The 22,076-nt window shown below is 34.1% G+C and overlaps 1 protein-coding gene across 1 annotated transcript in view; it reads left to right on the forward strand.

The window, feature by feature from the left end:
- sli (slit guidance ligand) overlaps positions 1–20,717 on the forward strand; it is a 135,310-nt gene extending 114,593 nt beyond the window's left edge. Inside the window, 13 exon segments of the mRNA XM_073955494.1 lie at positions 6,717–6,932; positions 9,036–9,193; positions 9,338–9,491; positions 9,558–9,776; positions 9,893–9,964; positions 13,467–13,835; positions 13,900–13,971; positions 14,029–14,172; positions 14,234–14,757; positions 14,832–15,829; positions 15,887–16,043; positions 16,259–16,401; positions 16,465–20,717. Of these exon segments, the coding sequence (XP_073811595.1) occupies positions 6,717–6,932; positions 9,036–9,193; positions 9,338–9,491; positions 9,558–9,776; positions 9,893–9,964; positions 13,467–13,835; positions 13,900–13,971; positions 14,029–14,172; positions 14,234–14,757; positions 14,832–15,829; positions 15,887–16,043; positions 16,259–16,401; positions 16,465–18,663 (5,425 nt within the window). The 3' untranslated portion in view covers positions 18,664–20,717.
- The last annotated feature ends 1,359 nt before the right edge of the window (positions 20,718–22,076 follow it).

The raw sequence follows: 22,076 nt of genomic DNA on the forward strand, positions 1-22,076 counted from the left end.
TTCTCCCCAATATTTAAAAAATGTCACTAAAACGCTAGGATGATATCACATGAGTGGGACAACAAATTTGGTCCAAACTTTGGACCATTTGGTTTAACTTCTAAAATGGCCCATAAGGATATCTCCCCCACAAATGTTCAACATTTGTGTCTTAGTGCAGTTAATTCCTAATCCACATTTTTGTCGGCAATTCAAATGTCCAGAAAGGGCACAAAATTCTGAAGAGACCTTAAATAAATTCGATCTGTCCGTATGTGAAAGTTTCACTTCACATTGGCTGAGGGTATACACCGTTGAAACCAAAATGTATTAGGGATAAATATTACTATAACTTATTGAAAACAACAAACAATTAGTTTTATTTGATGGACAACAAGGTTGTCTTCCGTATTAACAATTAAAAGTGCGCAAAATTTGCATACATTAGCAAATGTACGGTTCGAATCCCAAAAAGACCAACATTTATGTCGCAAAAGTTAGTATACAACGGAGAATCCTCGTGGAACTGTGTAAAAAATTCTTGATATTTTTGAACAAAATGAAACTAAATCTGTACTTAAGATCATAAAGATTATATTAATTGGTTTTAATGGCAGTTATAGTACTTATAGTGACAAGTCCAACGTACACTGGGTCGTAAAATCCACAAAAATTGATCATCTACAAATACACCAACTGTAGCGACAAAATTCCGGGTGTTATGTCCTGTTTATGAATTTTAAAGCCATGAAATGCTCAGAAAAGCTTTAAAGTTTCAATACGGGGTGATCTTGATCGAATTTCGACTTGTCCTTTCTTGAAGGACACCCATACTTTTGAGGCCGTTGTCCTTTTAAAACATGTAATAATCCTTAATTCTTACACATAAGGACTTTCCCTTTCAGTTAATTTCCCTAATACATTTTACTTTCAACGGTGTATACTAACTTTTGCGACAGACTGTATATCACACTTTTTTACTTGTTAGTATAGAGGTTATGGAGAAAATTTTGGTTTCAAATCCGTTGCGTTCACAAAAAAGGCAGATGCGCGCAAAAGTTGTAGCGGTTTTTAATCTCATTTAAGGAAAAATATTTGAGAAATGTCTTATTTGTTTTTCTGAGAAAATTAATGCATAATCGTTATCTATTTGTGGATGTTTAAATATTTACTAAATTTATTTTTATTTTCGTGGAAAATCAACAAATAATAAAAAAAATATTGAAGTAAATCCATATTATCCTGCCCCAGAGTCCTTACAGAGTCCTTAGAGCAGCAACGTTGGAATATTGTTCGATACATATTTTTTGGTTTGATTAAAAAAAAAATAAAAAAAATATATGGAAGTTCTCCAACTATTTCGGTAAAATCCCAGACAATTATTAATATACTCTGCTAAATCTTTATCAAGAAAAATCGGTGCCCGGACATAACTCCCACGGACATAACTCCCAAAATGATTTTGGGCGTTATGTCCGCTGCCCTTTGCGGACATAACTCCCAAAATTCGTTGGGAGTTATGTCCGTGAAGCAAAGCGGACATAACACCCAAAAAAATGGCGGACATAACTCCCAACGATTTTTTTCTTAATTTACAAATTATTTCTTTGCTTAATTTTGAAATTTATAGTTATCAATTTTAGAGTAGAAGTTAGAATGTAAGCGGAATTATACATTTGAGAAGGCCTAAGTGCCAACCACTATCGAAGTATCCACAAAATCCTCCTGATTTCATAAAATTATTTAAAAACGAAATTATGCCCGAAATTATGTAAGTAGCAGTTAGGAGAAGTTTTAATTTGTAAAAACATTTGTTAAGAAAATCGCGCTATTTTTTCAAAAATATTTTCGTTTTTCAGAAAGTATTTGAATATTTGTAAAAAATCTCGAGATTTTTGTTTTCAAAAATATTTTCGACTTTTTATCTCCTTTAATTGTGAACATATTTTTGAACACTTTTACAAAAACTTTTTATTTTCTTAAATTGTGAAAATATTTTTGTAAAAAATCGCGAATATTTTTTAAAAAACTTTTTATCTTCTTGAATTGTGAACATATTTTTGTAAAAAAATCGCTCGATTTTTTTCAAAAATATTTTCGCTTGCGTCGCTTTTCGTTTTCAGAAAGTATTTGAATATTTTTACAAAAACTTTTTATTTTCTAAAATTTGAAAATATTTCTGTAAAAAATCAAAAATATTTTCGCCTGCGGCGCTTTTCGTTTTTCACAAAGTATTTGAATATTTTTTATATTTTTTACAAAAACTTTTTATATTCTTAAATTGTGAAAATACTTTTGTAAAAAATCGCGCGATTTTTTCAAAAATATTTTCGACGCCGCGCTTTTAGTTTTTCAGAATGTATTTGAATATTTTTATAAGAACTTTTTATCTTCTCAAATTGTAAAAATATTTTTTTAAAATATCGCGCGATTTTTTTTCAAAAATATTTTCGCCTGCGGCTCTTTTCGTTTTTCAGAAAGTATTTGAATATTTTTACAAAAACTTTTTATCTTCTTAAATTGTGAAAATATTTTTTGTAAAACATCGTGCGATTTTTTCCAGAAAGTATTTGTGAATTTTAACAAAAACTTTTTATTTTCCTGTAGCAGCATTTTTCGTTTAAAATAGGTTTAAAGGCAAATTTTGAATATAGTTCGATTTGAGATGGCTACTACTTATTTTGTACTTAATTTTCTTAAAAATTTTAAATCAATTATACATTTTTTATGAAATGAAAAATGCATATGAACATAGAGTTAATTTTTAATTTTTTTCTTATACATTTGAAATAAAAATTGTATTTAAATAAAAATCACTTAAATTTTAAAAACGGACATAACTCCCATTGGGACTTATGTCCGCTAAGGGTGGTCGGACATAGCTCCCAAAAAATTTGGGAGTTATGTCCGCAAACCAAGGCGGACATAACTCCCAAAATCGTTTTGGGAGTTATGTCCGTTGGGAGTTATGTCACGGCACCAGAAAATCCGATCCCAGCAGCATGCATGAAAAATACGTCAATTTACACCTATTTCAAATAGATTCTTCAAGAACCGCGGATGTGCCTCCACATTCTATTTTGGGTAAAAGACCAATATAACTCGGGTATCTCTGTAATTTATGAAACCTGTTTCGTAAATATTAACTTCGCGTATAATGAATTCCATTTATGTACAATTTTTTAAAGAAAATCGCTTTTTAGTACGCGGTTTGGTCAAACATATAAGCAGATTTTCCTATTTTCATGGTATCTATATGCACCGTTTTAGTCGTTGGATTTGAACACTGAAGGGTTCGCTAGATCCGTGGCGTAAAAAAAAAAACTGAATTCACGCGGGTTTCAAAGGAAATTGAATGACATTTGTTAATTTTACACGCAAAAATATAGGTTTCTTAAGAAATTTTACGCATTAAATTTTGGCCTTTAGACTCCAATTACTTGGATGCTGTACGAAGCACACTCATGAGATATACATTAAACGACGTAAAATAACGAGTTCTGTAATCATATTATCAGAATTGAATATTACCTTGTTGCACGCCCGGATTATTAAAAAAAATAAAAAAAAACCGAAATGCAGCCTTCAAAATGTCAGCATCAATTTTATGTATTAGTTTCATGCATTAGTTTCATGCTGCCCATTGAATATTCTCAGATTCTTTCTTTGGGCATAAGTCCATGAAATGTAAGGATAAGCCAAAAATCGGAAAGGAACTTAAAAAGTTGTTGCCTTCAACCCATTTTTAACCATTTTTCTACATTGATGCCAACACACCTTCCACGTAAATTGTTTTTAATGGTCGGTATTATGAGATCCCTCCTAAAACACTTCATTTTAAAGAAATTCAGCCATATTATGTAGAATATCTCAACAGTTCGCGAATTCTGAAAGGGTGAAACTCGGATTCGTCGATTGTAAAACTTTTTTGTTTTTTACCATATATTCAACTGGGACATTTAAATTTAAAATAAATATACCTTCAGAGAATATAGAAACGCGTTTTGATATTATCCCCTTAGAACAGTACCGATGTTTTTCGGTCTTTTGAAGAATTTTGCCATATTATCCAACGTTAAATTCGGTATATAATCTTCGCTAGGAGTATAATACATTCCAACAAAGTATTTTCCATACAGGTTTACGATTTAAAATAAGTCCAATATAACGGTATGCTTTGATTTGCTTTTTTTATGGGGGCCGACGTTAGAGTCATCAAAGAATATGTGTTCATATAGCAGGCATGTGTATGGAAAGCATGCATTTTCTCGATTATTATTAGGTGAACTTGGCTCAAAATTGAGAATAACGTTAAGTACTCTAAAATCAGATTTGGAATAAATATCGTGTTTAGAATGAATTTATCCAATAGAATACATGATTGGCCGGATATTGGTGCATTCATTTTTAATAGTGTTCCTTAAGTCGGCCACTTAACCCATATAAAGCCACTGGTCGTTTAAACGCCACACTGTGGTTCCGAATCGTGTTTTCCCGGTCAAAATTATGTAACTTTTGAACGGATAGAGATATTTTCATAATTCTTTTTTTGTTAGACAGATAACATAATTAGCTTTCAAACAAATTATAAACGTTCATATTAGGTCTGGAAGTTGCAGAGAAATTCAAGGTCAAAGTTACAATTTTGAGTTTTTTTTACTATTTTTCATCAAATTTTGAGTGTTTTTGTGTTTTTAATATCTTCCTAAACTATAAAAATACCAAAAATCTAAAAAAAAAAAATTCAAAAATTATTTAAAAAAAAATAAAAAAAATTAAAATTTTTTCAAAAATTATATCATAAAACTTATATAACTCGTATAAAAACTCATATATTCAAAAAATGTCCATTTGTGTAAAAAATCTGTAATTCATATGGGAAATGGTAAGAAAAAACACACATTTCGATAAATTTAAAAAAGTGTTAAACGGACGGAACTGGTCGGGAACAAAAGTATATATGAGCTGAAAGAGGAGATCTTCGGGAATCTTTCTGTGAAAACAGAACATGTTGTTCCACAAAATTTTAAGCCCACTAAATTTGGAATTTCATAAAATTTAGTACCTGAGGAAAAATAAAATATCTATTGTTGTGTAAACGCTACGGCAATTTATTAAACTCCTACCTACCTTACAAAAAACAATGAACACAATATCTGTTATAGTTTCCGCGAAACAGCAATTTCTTTCTCCAGAAATTTGCAAAAATTTCGTATTTCCAAAAATGGGAAACATGTTTGTCGTTAGGTGCACCTCACGCCCACTCCTTCCCATATTTTGACGTAAGTTTTTGCTTTCCTTAGTTTCACTATGTTTACTATCGAATATTGGTACAAAGGCAAAATTCACAAATATAAGAACAAGTAAATAGAAATGTCCTTATTAAATCTAAAACTATACAAAAATTCAATCTAAGCGATATGTTATCTTTAAACGACTAATTCTATAATAGTTACCTATTGTCCATATTTTAGGGGTCACATTTGTATTCTCTTTAATTCTTGTTTTTATCATTTGGATTCATTCATAATTGTATGATGAAAAAGATTGGATCTTTCACTTCGTTTGAACTTTTGCAAGTATTATGAAAACGATCTGATCCTTCATGAAAGGCCAGTGAAATCATTATTTCACTTCCATTTTACATTTTTTCCTTTATAAATTTGTAAAGATTTATAAGTTATTGTGTAACTGAATGAAATACAGTGTGTGTATTTCATCCAAAATTACTGGAACGTAAGAACGCAATTCCCAATAGCAAACTTCCAAGGAGTATATCAACTTCTGTACCAAATTATATATTGTTAGCTCTACCTTAATTACAACAGATAGACATATGGACAACGTAATATGATATGCATTTCAAGTAGGTATAAACTTTATAGGTCTCCGGCGACAAAATTCATCTTACAAAAATGATATTCGCCCTAATGGGCAGAATTAAAAATAACAGTGTAGCCACCATTCCTCGACCCTTCTTTGTATGATTTTTCCTTTTTTGATGATATTAATGAAGGTGAAAAATTTCCAGCTTCTAATTACTGAAAAAAAGTTAAAAATTGAGCAATATAATATATTTTTGATATTATTTCTCTTGCAAAATTTTTTAAACATAACGTATTTTTCTTTAAAAATTTCTTTGAAAGTTAGTTACAGACAGGATAAACATAAAGTGAACTTGAGCTTTCATATATTTGTTTCCGTTACACACAAAAGCTGCCTATAAGTATTTTGTTCAATTTGTACCATTTTATGTATTTGCAATTAATTTAGATTATATGTAGTACACATTTAAAAAAGTATATACGAGTATATTTAACACTTACGAAGGAAAATAAATCAAAGGAAATATATATTCTTTATTGTAAAATATACATATGAATCGTTGGGATTCTCAACCTTTTTTCCAATATGCTTGCTACGTGTCATAATGCGAAGTGTCTTTAACAACATATCATCTAAGGAGAAAACAACAAAAATAAAACACTTGTGCGGAATGTCTACCCCCTCCCAATAATACTACAAAATGATGATGAGCAATCAGACAACCACTGTGGTAACCACATACGATTGTTTATGAGCACATGTGAATGGTTCAAACCTGTTTGAGTGGCTGTGGGGCCACTACTATTTCAAGTACCCAGCGTATTCATCTGCACATGACAAACGACGATTCTTTTTCACAATTCAATGGACTGTTTTTTATATATTGTTTACTTCTTTTTTTCTCGTTTCAGTGTTCTATATGGCAATAAAATAAAGGATTTGCCCTCGGGCATTTTTAAAGGACTTTCATCACTTCAGTTGCTGTTATTAAATGCCAATGAGATCTCGTGCATTCGTAAGGATGCCTTTCGCGATTTGCACAGCCTCAGCTTACTATCCCTGTACGACAACAACATTCAAACGCTAGCAAATGGCACTTTTGATGCGATGAAAAGCATTCAGACACTGTAAGTAATTTGTTTTTAAGAAGCGCATCCTCAGGAGCATCCATCTATTAAGCTTTTGAGCATGCAAATATGCTAATCCTCTGTTTTTGTCACAGTTACGAAAATACTTTGTGGAATTACAGTCATTTAATATGCTTTTATTGTTGTTGTTATATAACTAAGAGAACATCTAATTGTCAATTGAGCTGTCATATTTACGGGGTGGGGTTACTTGTTGATATTTGTACACAATGTATACTTGATGCATATGTGTGTATTAATATCTCGTACACGCCATAATCCGTAGACAATTTTTAATTACACATAGTTTTTAAGGCAAAATTAAAGGATTTTACGTTTTACGAGCGAATCGTATACCAACTGCATATAACATTAAAGACAGAAATATTAAAGTTAGTTTTAAATTATTTTCGGTTTACTTTGATTTTTTTAAATGTTTGAAAAATGATGGTCACAACAAGTTGTAGTGACTTAAGTGCAAATATGAACACGAAGAGAGCATTTGTATGGTGAATCGTACGAAAACGTAAAAGCAAATGCTCATTTTATTCATCTATGCTGAAGTGTAAAAAATATTTTATGTAATTTGTACAAGTGTCCTTTGAGGGTAGGCCAAAATAGACTACCATTCGATTTTCCCATAAATTAATCACTAATTTACCAACTTATTACGTTTTAAACATTTTTGAAAGTCTTAGAAGCGATAAAACTATATGTACATAATTATTTTTTTTAATTATTTATTTTGAGTTTCGGCCGAATAACGTTTGAGGTTCTCAGAAAGTTAACTAAATACATAATTTATATTTTGACTATATTACAACAACGTTGAAAACAAGATATTCGGTCGTCGTCTTCTATAGAATTATTGAATATTTTTTTCAAAATTTTTAAATTTGTATAATATATATGGGGATTTCTAAGTGAAATCGGACACTTTTTCAAAACGAGGTTTTTGATTTCCTTTATTTTGTTGTTGTGGTGATTCTGCTCACCAACAAAATATTTCAGTATATTTTCAAAATTTTTGGCTAACGGTTCCAGAGTGCCACCGTGGTGCAATGGTATGTACACCCGCCTTGCACTCAAAAACATCAAAAATTTTCAACGGTGGCAAAATACCCCTCAGTAATGTTGGCGACATTTCCTGAGTATTTCAGCCATGTAAAACTTCTCTACAAGTGGTGTCTTAGACACGCAGTTCGGACTCGGCGACAAACAGTAGGTCCCATATCATGAAGCTAATGTGAATCAGGGTGCACTCATTGATATGAGAGAAGTCTCCCTTGACCCATCTGGGAATGAATTGCGTAATAACCAAAGAATTACAATCATTGCTAAAATTTATTTTAAATGTTAAATCGCGAAAATTGCATCCAAGCCCAATGCGCTATTTTTTTCTATTTTTTATTAAATAGCTGATAAAAAAAACAAAACAAACAAAAAAGATTTTTCAAACTGGACCAATATTAAATAAGTTATGAGTATTTCTTTGCATATACTTTGTACTGAATCCTACTTTTTTAAAGCGCGATATCTCAGGAACCGTTAATCAAAAAAAATCTGAAAATATACTGAAATGTTTTGCTGATGAGCAGCATCATCACGGCAAAAACTTAAGGAAATCAAAAACCTCAAACGTGTCCGATTTCATTTAGAAATCCCCATACACATTTAAATAAGAATCTATAATTTCTTAGAGTTATTTAAAAAAATTTCAAGATATAAAAACATAAAATGTAATTTTCTTAACTACAGATTTGCGTTTTAACAACTTAAAATAATTCAGGTAATAAGCAAGGCCTTGCTTATAATTCGAAGTCATTAGTAGAGAAACACGTAAAAAAACAATTCGCAAAATGGATCAAAAATCAATTTTTATTTTGTATCTGAGAATGAAAAGTGGCATCTTATGATCCGTGGAGTTCTAAAATAAATATTGTTATAGAGAATTATGAATTTCGCTCAAAATTCCGTGAATGATTTTGCCCATTGCTCATTTTTTATTTATTCATTGTTTTTGTTGAAAGTACACAATAAAACGCTTAAAAAACAACACTTAGCAGTCTACTTAAAGAACAGCTTCTTATCGTTCACCCACAGGCATCTGGCAAAGAATCCTTTTATTTGCGATTGTAATCTAAGATGGTTGGCCGACTACTTGCACAAAAACCCCATTGAAACAAGTGGTGCTCGGTGTGATTCACCCAAACGCATGCATCGTCGACGAATTGAGACATTACGGGAGGAGAAATTCAAGTGTGAGTTATTTTGCCTTTTGTTTATCCCAATTCAGTCATCTCTTACATATACATTTACATCATTACTTACTTGAACCCAATGCTTTGTTTTTGTTTACTTGATATATTTTGTTGTTGTTTTTTTCTTGCTTTGTTGATGTTTAGGCTCTTGGGATGAGATGAGGATAAAACTCTCGGGAGAATGTCGACAGGACACTGATTGCCCTGCACTCTGTCAGTGTGACGGGACAGTTGTGGATTGCTCCGGACGAGGCTTGAAGGAAATACCACGTGACATACCTTTACATACAACCGAATTGTAAGAATCTCAATGCAATATTTGTGTGTATACATTTCCATGTTTTGTTCCATTTTTGCCGCTTAGATTGCTGAATGACAATGAATTGGGTCGAATTAAGTCGGATGGTTTATTTGGTCGCTTGCCACATTTGGTAAAACTGGACTTGAGACGAAACAAAATCAGCGGCATAGAAGCAAATGCGTTTGAGGGGGCCTCTGACATACAGGAGCTGCAATTAGCCGAGAACAAAATCACAGAAGTTTCCAATAAAATGTTTTTAGGTCTTCATCAGTTAAAAACACTGTAAGTGCCTATGCGGCGAACAATTAATCTAATTACGTGACTACTAATGTATAACTTATTGAATTTCTTTTTCATTTCCCACATCTTGTGCCGCTTTGTACTTTACCTCCCAACAGGAATCTTTACGACAATCAAATTTCGTGTGTTATGCCAGGATCCTTTGAGTTTCTAACATCACTCTCGTCACTGTAAGTATAACAACCATTTAAATGGCATACATATGTATGTATGTATTTCATCTATGTATTAAAAGTGTGTATCTATACAATGTATATACGTAATTACGTTTCTGTGCTAGTTTATACATTCACGTGTTTATCGTCGCATTAAATTTGACAAGAGAACGAGAAGAGGAATCTCTTAATTGTATTTAAAGTGTATTTTTTGTCTGTATGGATGGATGGATGGGCCTGTACAAGTATATTGGGTGGATGTTTTACTTAATTACAACTACTCATACGTATGCTCTGATCGAATTAAATTGAGGTTAATGGGTTTCGATTGCTACATATGATTTTAATGTGAATTTTGATGGAGCAAATGGCTCCATCTTACGTGCAAGACGCCCTCCTGTGCATGAATAGTGCCTCCAACATCCCCAAAATCATTAGGTATACTGTGCATTTTTATCAACAACAAACTTTCTTCGAAAAGGCCAACTTTGGAAATGTCCATACTTTCAAATAAAACATGCATAGATTTTAATTGAGGTCCCATTACTTGTTAATGCTTGGGACTTTTTAGTACGTTACTGCCTTTTGTTTGATACAAAAGTCTTCACCCCATGTAGCGCTTTCGTTATCTTCGCCAGCAGCATCTACATAGTGTATATGTATGTTTCGTGTCTGTACCATGTACATACAACCATCATCATTTGCTAACAATGCACTGCTTGAGTGGTTGGAATGTAGTTTTATGTTTGTGTGGCCCATGTTACAAATACATAGGGTGTTTGCTTTCTATAGTGGTTCGAGACCGTGACAAGTACTATAGCATGTGTATGTCATACAAATTAGATAGATCTCTCTCGATGATTTAATTAAATGAAATTAAGTTCAAGTAAGAAAAGAGTCAACAAGAGTACTTTCTTTATAATGTGCAACACTATATTCTCCATTAGATGAAACATAATTACGTTACAATTCAGTTAAGAGCGATTGACAATATTTTTTTATTTTTTATTTTTAGATTCACTTTGGCAGTTTTGTTGAGATGTGTGTTTTCTTACTATTTGTATGTAAGTCAAGCTTAATCTCATATTTGTTGTTTTCAACTTTAAAAACAAAAAGTTTAAAGTGGGATGTAGTTAGAATTGATTACTTTTGGGGATGGCAGAGAAGACTAGTTTCGTCCAATGCCACTTGGACTCATCAGTTCTCTTAGTTCTTTGTATTGAAACAAAGAACCCTTCCCCAATTTTATGACGACTCGAGCTCAGGAAGGGTTCTTTGTTTCAATACAAAGAACTAAGAGAACTGATAGGTCCAAGTGGCGTTGGACGAAACTAGTCTTCTCTGCCATCCCCAAAAGTAATCAATTCTAACTACATCCCACTTTAAACTTTTTGTTTTTAAATTTGAAAACAACAAATATGAAATTAAGCTTGACTTACATACAAATAGTAAGTAAACACACATCTCAACAAAAATGCCAATGTGAATCTGAAAATAGACACAAAGCACCGTGGACGATTGGTTGTTGTTATTTTTCGACAACTATCAAAATAGTTATGTGCATTCTCTGCAATGTGGAGACACATTGCAGTAGGAGTACTTAGGTGTTTCGGTTGAATTCGCATTTAAACGAATTCATCAGTCACACTTATTCTTGAGCTCGAGTCGTCATAAAATTGGGGAAGGGTTCTTTGTTTCAATACAAAGAACTAACAGAACTGATGAGTCCAAGTGGCGTTGGACGAAACTAGTCTTCTCTGCCATCCCCAAAAGTAATCACTTCTAACTACATCCTACTTTAAACTTTTTGTTTTTAAATTTCAAAACAACAAATATGAGATTAAGCTTGACTTGCATACAAATATTATTTTTTATATTATATTTTTCTGCATCGATCAATCTACATGTGGGATAAATCAAATCAGAATCGGTATTAAAATTTTGGCAGAATTATTTTTACTCTTAATTTGGCACTACAATTTTAAACATCATTTACATATGTGTAATTGGATGATAATGGGTGCCACCGTGGTGCAATGGTATGCACGCCCGCCTTTCACACAGAAGGTCGGTGGTTCGATTCCCCGGCCAGGCAACATCAAACATTTTTCAACGGTGGCAAAATACCCCTCAGTAATGGTGGCGACATTTCCTGAGTATTTCAGCCTTGTAAAACTTCTCTACAAGTGGTGTCTTTAGACACGCCGTTCGGACTCGGCGATAAACAGTAGGTCCCATATCATTGAGCTAATATGAATCGGGGTGCACTCATTGATATGAGAGAAGTCTCCCTTGTCCCGTATGGGATGTTGTGGAACAATGTTTTTTTTTTTTTTTTTTTTAATTGGATGATAATGTTTGTATACATTGTTTCATAAACATTTTTTGTATCATGCATTTTGTCTAGTCTTTATTGCTTTAAGTCTTTGTCAAAGAATGTGAATTATATATGTAATTAATCGTAGTTTGGTCGCTTTCATTCTGTTCACATTCACTTCTTGTTTTATCACTATCACAGTCCTGATTCGCAATTTTTTGTTTTTTTTTTTTGTGATTCAAAAGAAGTTCAATTACAATCAAAACAAAAATCTTTTAACACTTGTTCATATTTTAGGCATTACCAATTATATTTTAGCACAACGCTGATATTATTTGTTGACACAACGCGCATATGAATTTAATCACGTATAAATCAAAAGATTGATGCAATACAAGAACCAAATATTTCTAGGAAAACGCATTTTCTATCAACAAACATGAGTATACAAATAATTTTCAGGCAGACTTTAGAAAAGTTTGCGCACTGTAATAAATTCTCAAGCATTCTTAAAAATTGTTTATGAATTCTGAATTTGTATAAGTATAATATTATTCCCACGTCCTATTACTTTTTATTATTATTTGGTATGTTGGGTAGGAATATGCATACAAAGCCATACAATTGTAAAGACTTATATCTCTGAATGATACACATAAATGTTTATGAGACAATGTATAGAAACATTACCCTTAGCAGAAACAATGCAGGTTGCTGGTAATTTTATCGGTCGGGTTCAAGGATCTGTTTCAGTGCAATTCCTTGTACATAGGATTGTAAATAATGTCTAAATTGCGTAGGAAAGTTTCAACTCTGTTACATATAACATAATACCTGTGTATTCTTACATGATAATTTGTAATTATTAGGTGTGTCCTTTTACTTACTAAATGTTGCTGAAACATATTTTTTTCAGCAACTTTTCCTTTATACAACTGTCAAAATCTGCAACATTAGTAATAATTATTATTAATGATCACGTAAAAAGACACAGCTATTATAACTAGTGTTGCAGATTTTGAAAGTTGAATAAAGGAAAAGTTGCTGAAAAAAAGATGTTTCAGCAACATTTAGTAAGTAAAAAGACATACCTAATGTTATATCAAGAAATCATTACATTACAATCATATGGTTACCTAACATTATGTAAATTATAAATGTTCCATCTTACTACTTACTTTGTTACATATTTACTTGCAGGAATTTGGCCTCCAATCCATTTAACTGTAATTGTCACTTGGCATGGTTCTCTGATTGGCTGCGTCAGAAAAAATTAAACGGAGGCGCTGCACGTTGTGCTACACCGTCTAATGTGCGAGATGTGCAAATAAAAGATCTACCCCACAATGAATTTAAATGTACGTCTGACAATAATAATGGTTGCTTGGGTGAAGATTACTGTCCACCAATGTGTACTTGTACCGGCACAGTTGTTCGCTGCTCCCGTAACAATTTGACCGAAATTCCACGTGGAATCCCAAGCGAAACATCTGAATTGTACCTGGAGTCCAATGAAATTTCAATGATACATAGCGATCGTATACGCCACTTGAAGTCGCTGTCACGACTGTAAGTAATAAAATATTAAAGTCTCCAAAAAGAAAACAACTGATTGCTCCATTTCATATTCTAGGGATTTGAGCAACAACAAAATTACAATTTTGTCGGACTACACATTTGCCAATTTAACAAAACTTTCAACGCTGTAAGTAAAAAATCGGTTAGTAATGCTGTGTATTTGCTAAAAGCCTTTAAATTTCAGAATAATATCTTTCAACAATTTGCAATGCCTGCAACGTCATGCTTTGGCTGGTTTAAATAATTTGAGGGTACTCTCTTTACATGGAAACCAAATATCGATGATGCCGGAGGGCTCGTTTGAAGATCTGAAATCCTTAACACACATGTAAGTATCGATGTGATATTGCCTAATACTGAACATAGTTTTGATCCTCATTTATCCTTAGTGCGCTTGGTAGCAACCCCTTGTATTGTGACTGCTCCTTGAAATGGTTCTCTGATTGGGTAAAATTGGACTATATTGAACCGGGAATTGCTCGTTGTTCAGAGCCGGAACACATGAAAGATAAACTTATCCTTTCTACTCCGTCCCAAAGTTTTGTGTGCAAGGGTAAAGTGAGTAACAACATATTGGCCAAATGCGATGCTTGTTATACATATCCCTGTCAAAATAAGGCCAAGTGCGTAACATTACCGGAAAGAGACTACCAATGCCTTTGTCAGCCCGGTTACCATGGCAAACATTGTGAATTTATGATTGATGCATGTTATGGAAATCCTTGTCGAAATAACGCAACGTGCACCGTACTTGAAGAAGGTCGGTTTAGTTGTCAGTGTGCTCCTGGATACACCGGCGCGCGTTGCGAAACCAATATCGACGATTGCTTAGGTGAAATTAAGTGCCAAAATAATGCTACCTGCATTGATGGCATTGAATCATATACATGTGAATGCCAGCCTGGATTTACTGGTACGTACAACGTTTATTTCATTAACCATTGGATGTAATCAAAACTAAAAAATTATTCTCACTGTAAATTCTAGGCGAATACTGTGATACGAAAATTGAATTTTGCAGTCCGGAATTCAATCCATGTGCGAATGGGGCTAAGTGCTTAGACCACTTTACTCATTACACGTGTGAATGCATGCCAGGATTCCACGGAATAAATTGCACGGACAACATAGATGACTGTCAAAATCACATTTGTCAAAACGGTGGCACCTGTGTAGATGGAATCAACGATTATGTCTGTATGTGTCCCGACGATTTTACTGGAAAATATTGCGAGGGACACAACATGGTTTCAATGATGTATCCCCAGACATCGCCATGCCAGAATCACGAATGCAAACATGGAGTATGTTTCCAACCGAATCCGTCGGGCTCTGACTATTTGTGCAAATGTCATCCTGGCTACACAGGGAAATGGTGTGAATATTTGACGAGTATTAGCTTCGTGCACAACAACTCATTTGTTGAAATGGAACCATTGCGCACAAAGCCCGATGCCAATGTGACAATTGTGTTTAGTACTTCTGAGCAGAACGGCATCCTTATGTATGATGGTCAAGATGCCCATTGGGCTGTAGAACTTTTTAATGGCAGGATTCGAGTTAGCTATGACGTGGGTAATTATCCTGTTTCGACAATGTACAGCTTTGAAATGGTTGCCGATAGTAAATATCACTCTGTGGAACTGTTGTCTATGAAAAAGAATTTTACCTTAAGGGTTGACCGAGGCTTAGCAAGATCGATTATAAACGAAGGCTCTAACGAGTATTTGAAACTCACAACACCTTTGTACTTAGGAGGGTTGCCGCCAGAACCAGCACAACAAGCCTATAAAAATTGGCAACTGCGGAACCTTACGAGCTTCAAGGGATGCATGCGTGAAGTCTGGATTAATCACAAGCTTGTTGATTTTGAAAATGCAGCACGACAGCAAAAGATAACTCCCGGGTGTGCTCTATTGGAAGGAGAAAATATCGAAGATGATGAACAGGACTTTATGGACGAAACTCCTCACATTAGCAAAGAAGTAAGTTCCGAACCTGCGTTACTGAATTGTTTATTATTAACACGTCATTATAAACAGGTCGATCCGTGCGAGAACAATAAATGTCGAAGAGGAAGTCGCTGTGTGCCCAATTCCAGCTCACGAGACGGTTACCAGTGCAAATGTAAACACGGCCAAAAAGGACGTTACTGCGATCAAGGTGAGGGCACCACGACAGAGCCCCCAACAAATACTGGTATTAATCATCATTCATTCATTATAACGATCATTACTAACGAATTTTTCATTTCTATTGGTTTCTCTCACATACCCCATACTCGTAGTACATAGTATGTAGTTGCATTTCAAAATTATTCCTCTTAAGAAATCATGCTTCTTGCTTTGTCTTTCCTATCCAATAATGGAACTAAACAGATAACACATAACTAACGTGATTGTCATTTTTTACAGTTACATCTACTTGTCGTAAGGAGCAGGTGAGGGAGTACTACACCGAAAACGATTGCCGATCTAGGCAGCCTTTGAAGTACGCAAAATGTGTTGGAGGCTGTGGCAATCAATGCTGTGCTGCAAAAATTGTGCGAAGACGCAAAGTAAGTTTTGAACAAATTTTTACAGCTGGATGCAACAATTTACTAATACTGTTAATTTTTCAGGTGCGCATGATATGCAGCAACAATAGGAAGTATATCAAAAATCTCGACATCGTAAGAAAGTGCGGGTGCACAAAGAAGTGCTACTGACTGAAAGATGCGACTACCCAAATTACCAACAGCAGCTTAGATACAAATTTAGAACACACAGATATCACCATTTTAAATAGTAATAATAATAGTAGTAGTAATTATAATAATAGTAGAATTAGTTATAGAAATAGCAATTATACTTTAGGAGATAGCTTTAAGGTTACAGAGAAAATATTTAATGAATATGTTGAACGAAGAAATGGGGAGACATCTAAACAGAAGGAGGATGACAGCAATAACGCTACTATAAGCGCGCATAATCATGAAGGTGTGGTGACTGAGGACGACGATGACGACGACTACATAAGCGAATATGAGACTGAAGACGTAACAGACGACTATACAGGCGAAATGCAATTGAATCCAAGTACTGACTTCTATGATGACGAGGAAGACGATGATGGACTGTACGATGAAGATGAAAGAGACACGGACATAGATGACAACGATGACGGGCCCGAATTGTTGCCTGAGGCTAAGGGTCTGACTCAGTCATCTACAAGTTTAGGTGGGAGGGGGGACGAGGAGGAAGAAGACATGGGATATGATGAGGACGACGAACGTATCGCCATTGCCGTAGAACGGCCCAAGGAAGCACGTTCACGTCCAAACATAGACTACGAACAGGGATTTGTAAACGAAGAAGGCAGTGGCAACTTCGGCAGATTATCCAAAAACACTTACAAAGCCAACCAGAATGACAGATTTAGATTCGACTACATGAACAAGTTCCGACGAAAACCGCAAAAGGTGATTGGCGGCCATAAAAGTGGCGACGAAACGGAGATTGATTTGCGAGAAAGCAGCGGCAATTTTGCTAACGATGATGAAGATAACGATGACGACAGCGATGACGATGACGACGAAGACAGCGATGGGTTCTTCAATTCGAAGCGAAATTCTAATAGCCGTTACTTCCGCAAAAATACAAACGATGCCATCAAGATAATTTCTACACCTTTGGGAAAGGTTGGCATTGTGTACCAGCAGACACCAACAAATGGTGAAGAAAAAGAAACAGACAATTCCGAAAAGAAGTCCACATCTTTTACAGATTTCGATGCCCTGTCGCCAGACCCGGAAAGCAGTCATCGTTTGGCGTCCTCTCATCCCAAAATTACACCAGTCTTAACACCCGATGGCAAGGTTGCCCTGCTTTATCGCGGAGACTCCGAAAATTCCAAATATGAACCTATACGTAACCTTACTACCCACAAATTTAACAAGAACTCTGAACAAAAATCAGAAAAGAAAACAAATACCGGCGGTGATAGTAGCAGTGGTGAATATGATGACTCGGAGCAATCTTCTGATGTAGAAGACGATGAAGAGGTTAGATTTTCATCAACCAATGATAATTTAAATAAAAATTCTCAAGCTACTAAAGTCTCCACAATAGAGGAACAAGCTGCAATTCTACCTGCACCAGAAATGGCTCCTACAACGGGATCATTCATCATACGACCAACAGATTCTGTACTTCCAATGATTAATCGACCATTGTCCGAGGTACTTGGTATTAAGAAAAACCAGTTCAAACAGTTTCGCGTCAAAGATATTTCCTCCACCACAACAGAACAATCACCCCGACCAATACACGGTCTTAATGTAGAAAATTCCGATTCCACTACTTTGCACTTCCTAACCAAAGTGAATTTAGCCGATTATCCAACATCGTCGCGTTCAAGAAATTTTGATTTTGATTTCAGCCGAGATAATACGATGTTAGACGAACGCACCCGCCACAGGGATCAAGAGGCCAAATCACAACTCAATACCAATCTAATAAATGGCAATAGCTTGGGGGACAACAATCAAGTCTCTCAAATAGCCAACGAAGAAATCTTATCTAAAACAGAGGTTGTCAATCTTGCAATTATACCGCACTTTGATGAAGAGCTCGAAAGACTGCAAAGATTGCGCGAATACGAAGAACGTCGCCACCATCGCCAACGACATCGGCAAAAACAAAACGACGAGGATCTATCCGGCATACATTGCATCATGCAGGCCATGATGGGTATTGCAGCCATTTCCACAGTATTCGGCATGCTTGGTACTTTCTTCAAGCAACGCATCCTGGACCAGCTGCGCCTAATGCACTGGTAGTACAACAAGGGTATTCGATTGTTAATCCTCTTGCAATTGAATACCCCACCGCACTTGTTCTTGTTGCCACTGTCATTATTATCCTTCTTCTAAGACCTTCTATAAACCTATATTTAGATGACTCGACTTCGAACCAATACAACAATAACGCAAAATTCGATGCATACTTATAAACACCCATATGTATTCATATATATATATTTCAATATAATCTGCAATCCGTAACAACAATTACATACATACTAATATACACCCCATATGTGAATGTCTGTTATACCCACTTAGACATGCAAACATATACGTACAATATAAATAAAAACAACACACACATTATTACAATATGTATTTCCTCGCGAAACACATCTACATACCTACATACAAAATCATTACTAACATCGAAATGTTTATCATTTAGATTAAATAATTGCATTATAATCATTTGTGACTAACATACTGCTTAATCCTTCACACACATACATACATCCACACAATTTATATTAACCAAAACTTTATATTAAATAGCATATTTAACACGATCACTACATATGTATGAATAATAATGTGCCAGCTACCCAGGCAGAACAGAACAATATTGTTCTGTGATTTTAAAATCACTTACGCGCACACAAAAACACACTGGAGCTCACCTAAACACATACTTAGCAAAGCCATTAATGACAACGAAATCTAATGCAATTCATCTTTAATATTCATTCCGTGAGTCAATTTCAATCATAATTTTCACTTGTTCTCTTTGAAACCTTGTCCAACTATGATAACAGTGACAACGACAAAACTTACCTAACCAACCAGACGGTCGGACGAAAGGAAGTATGTAACTGCATTCTATGTACATGTACTGGTATGCATGTTAGACGTCTGTATCTACCAAATGTTTATGACCGCTCATAAACCCTTAACAAACCTAAGTGTTACAGTTGTTTACACCTTTCGTGATATATAATAAATCCACTGCTAATATTTGAATCAAAAGCCACAAGAAATAAGACAAACACACCTCCTAAAAATTTACACCATACTGACCGACAGACACCAGATCCCCCTCGATCCCCTCAGAGAATTCGGCGGTATGGCATCGAAAGCCACTGCCGAAGCAAAAGTGAAAATATTTATTTGTATTTTTAATGTATACAAACCAACATGTATTTATATTGTAAGAGTTTTACTATTATTAACGAATTTTTCAACAAATCGTTGCAAAAGAACCTAGATTAATCAAACAAACAAACAAAGCTCAATGGTGAACTTAAGAAACAAATCTAAATTGTATGGAACAATTAACGAACTAACATCTAAGCTGGGTAGTCGCATGTAAAAATAATAAATTAAAACAAAAAAACAACAACAAAAGAATAAATTTCCATATAACCGTATTTATTAAAAAATAATACAATTAAGTAACTTTAATTAATAGATATATACATACGCGTACATATAAACTATATATACTACACACAACACACACACACAACCTAGTAGTTCAATAAGTTAGACTAAATCAACGATATTCAAATTGGGAAAACAAACGATCCCCTACGAGTATGTTTCATTTGCAATTGAAATAAAGTAAGAAACAGCAATAACAACAAAGGCATAAAAAATGTAACGCCGATTGGTGTGTAAGCGCTTTCAATGCTTTGAAAAGTAACATTAGCCATCTCGAAATACATTTTTAAATGTTGAGAAAATAAATTTTACATTTCATAGCATTACTTGTTTTACCCCCTGCCCTTCTTCATAATGTACAATACAATAAAATTATATACATAAAGTTGAACTTACTGTAGTAAAGATGTTTTGCTACTATATGCCAACACTCATACACACAGCAAACATAACGAGCATACAAATCCTCTATATATTGTTTTTATTATATATATTTTTTTTAATCTAAACTATTGTATGTATTTAAAACTAACTATATATAAATATTCTAACGTCTATCTATCGAATAACAAACGAAATAATTTATCGAATGTGTCGAAATAAAACTTCGTCAAAACGTAAATAAATCCATTCACATGTGAACCTAATAATGTTTCAATCTTAAACGTCATTGGGAAATTTCAGTTTCTATGGTTGCACTAAAAATTCTTAAAATTTCTAGTGGATTTTTCAAATGTAAATATCGATAATACAAAATACCTTTCTGAGGTTTGGTGGCTTGGGCTGCATTTGGTTAGATTCGTCTATTGTTAGCAAAAAGCTTTCGACCGTATATCGGCCAAAACTTAAAAAAACGAATATAGTATAATTTTTAAAATACATATTAAGACAAAAGTTGTCATTCCATATATGTGTTTGTTACCGACTTTGATCGACGCTCGCAAAAGATGTGGCGGTTTTAGTTCAAATAACTTGTAAAAATCCGAAAAATTCTCAGGTTAATGTAATAAGCAGTAATTTTCTTTGTCACCAACAGAACTTGTATTCTTATTGTTGTCTTATTAGGACGAAGGTCATTATTTAGGAAAGTTTTTAATGAATTGAATTTTAATCGAGCTAACATGACCTAACGAGTTTGTATTGAAAAAGTGATTTCTAGCGAATGGTGGTTTCGCTGGTGGTTTAATTCAGCTCATCAGCTTTGAGTACATGCAAATATACTCCTGATATATTTCCATGAAGTTTCGAAAAATAAATTTTGTTACAAAAGTATTTCAAAAAATTTTAATCTTACAAAAATATATGCAAAGAAAGAGCATAATCCGGACATGAAATACTCAGGAAATGTCACTGAAAGGTACTTTGCTACCGTACAAATTTGATGTTGCCTGGCAAGAGAATCTAACCTACGATCTTTAACATGCAAGGCGGGCGAACATATCATTGCACCACGGTGGCACCCAGGAAAAATTGTTATGGTAGTAAAAATTAGAAGGTTCTGGAACAAACCAAATATTTTGCATTACTTAACATTGGGCATCAGTGCGTATGACTGTTATTAATTAGGAACATTATAATAACAATCATACGATCTGGGGTTCTAGTGTTAATGTTATACACAGGGTTTAAATGCTAACGCCATATTAGCAAAAGCAACGAATATTTGCAGCTTTGCCTGCTAATATTTCTTCGAAATATGTTTAGCAACAAACAAATTTCACAAAAATATCGCTAGCGATGCTGATGCTATTTGATATTGTTGCTATAATAAAAAAGCATCGGACACGCATACTCATATTTTGCAGCACACATGACCAACACATATCAGAAAAGAGAATAAGCAACAAAGTTTCAACGGCTTAGCCATGTTTTCAGCTAACAATTTTTTTGAGATCAGGGTTACCAGTGTAATGCACTAAAAATCACGATATAATTAATTCCACTTTTTCGTTCGAAGGATATGTGAATTTTTGTTGAAGTCGTTCAAAATATATTTTTTTATTTTT

Source organism: Musca autumnalis, unplaced genomic scaffold (assembly GCF_047663935.1).
Source record: "Musca autumnalis isolate F117 unplaced genomic scaffold, ASM4766393v1 scaffold_5, whole genome shotgun sequence".
In the NCBI taxonomy this organism is placed as follows: domain Eukaryota; kingdom Metazoa; phylum Arthropoda; class Insecta; order Diptera; family Muscidae; genus Musca; species Musca autumnalis.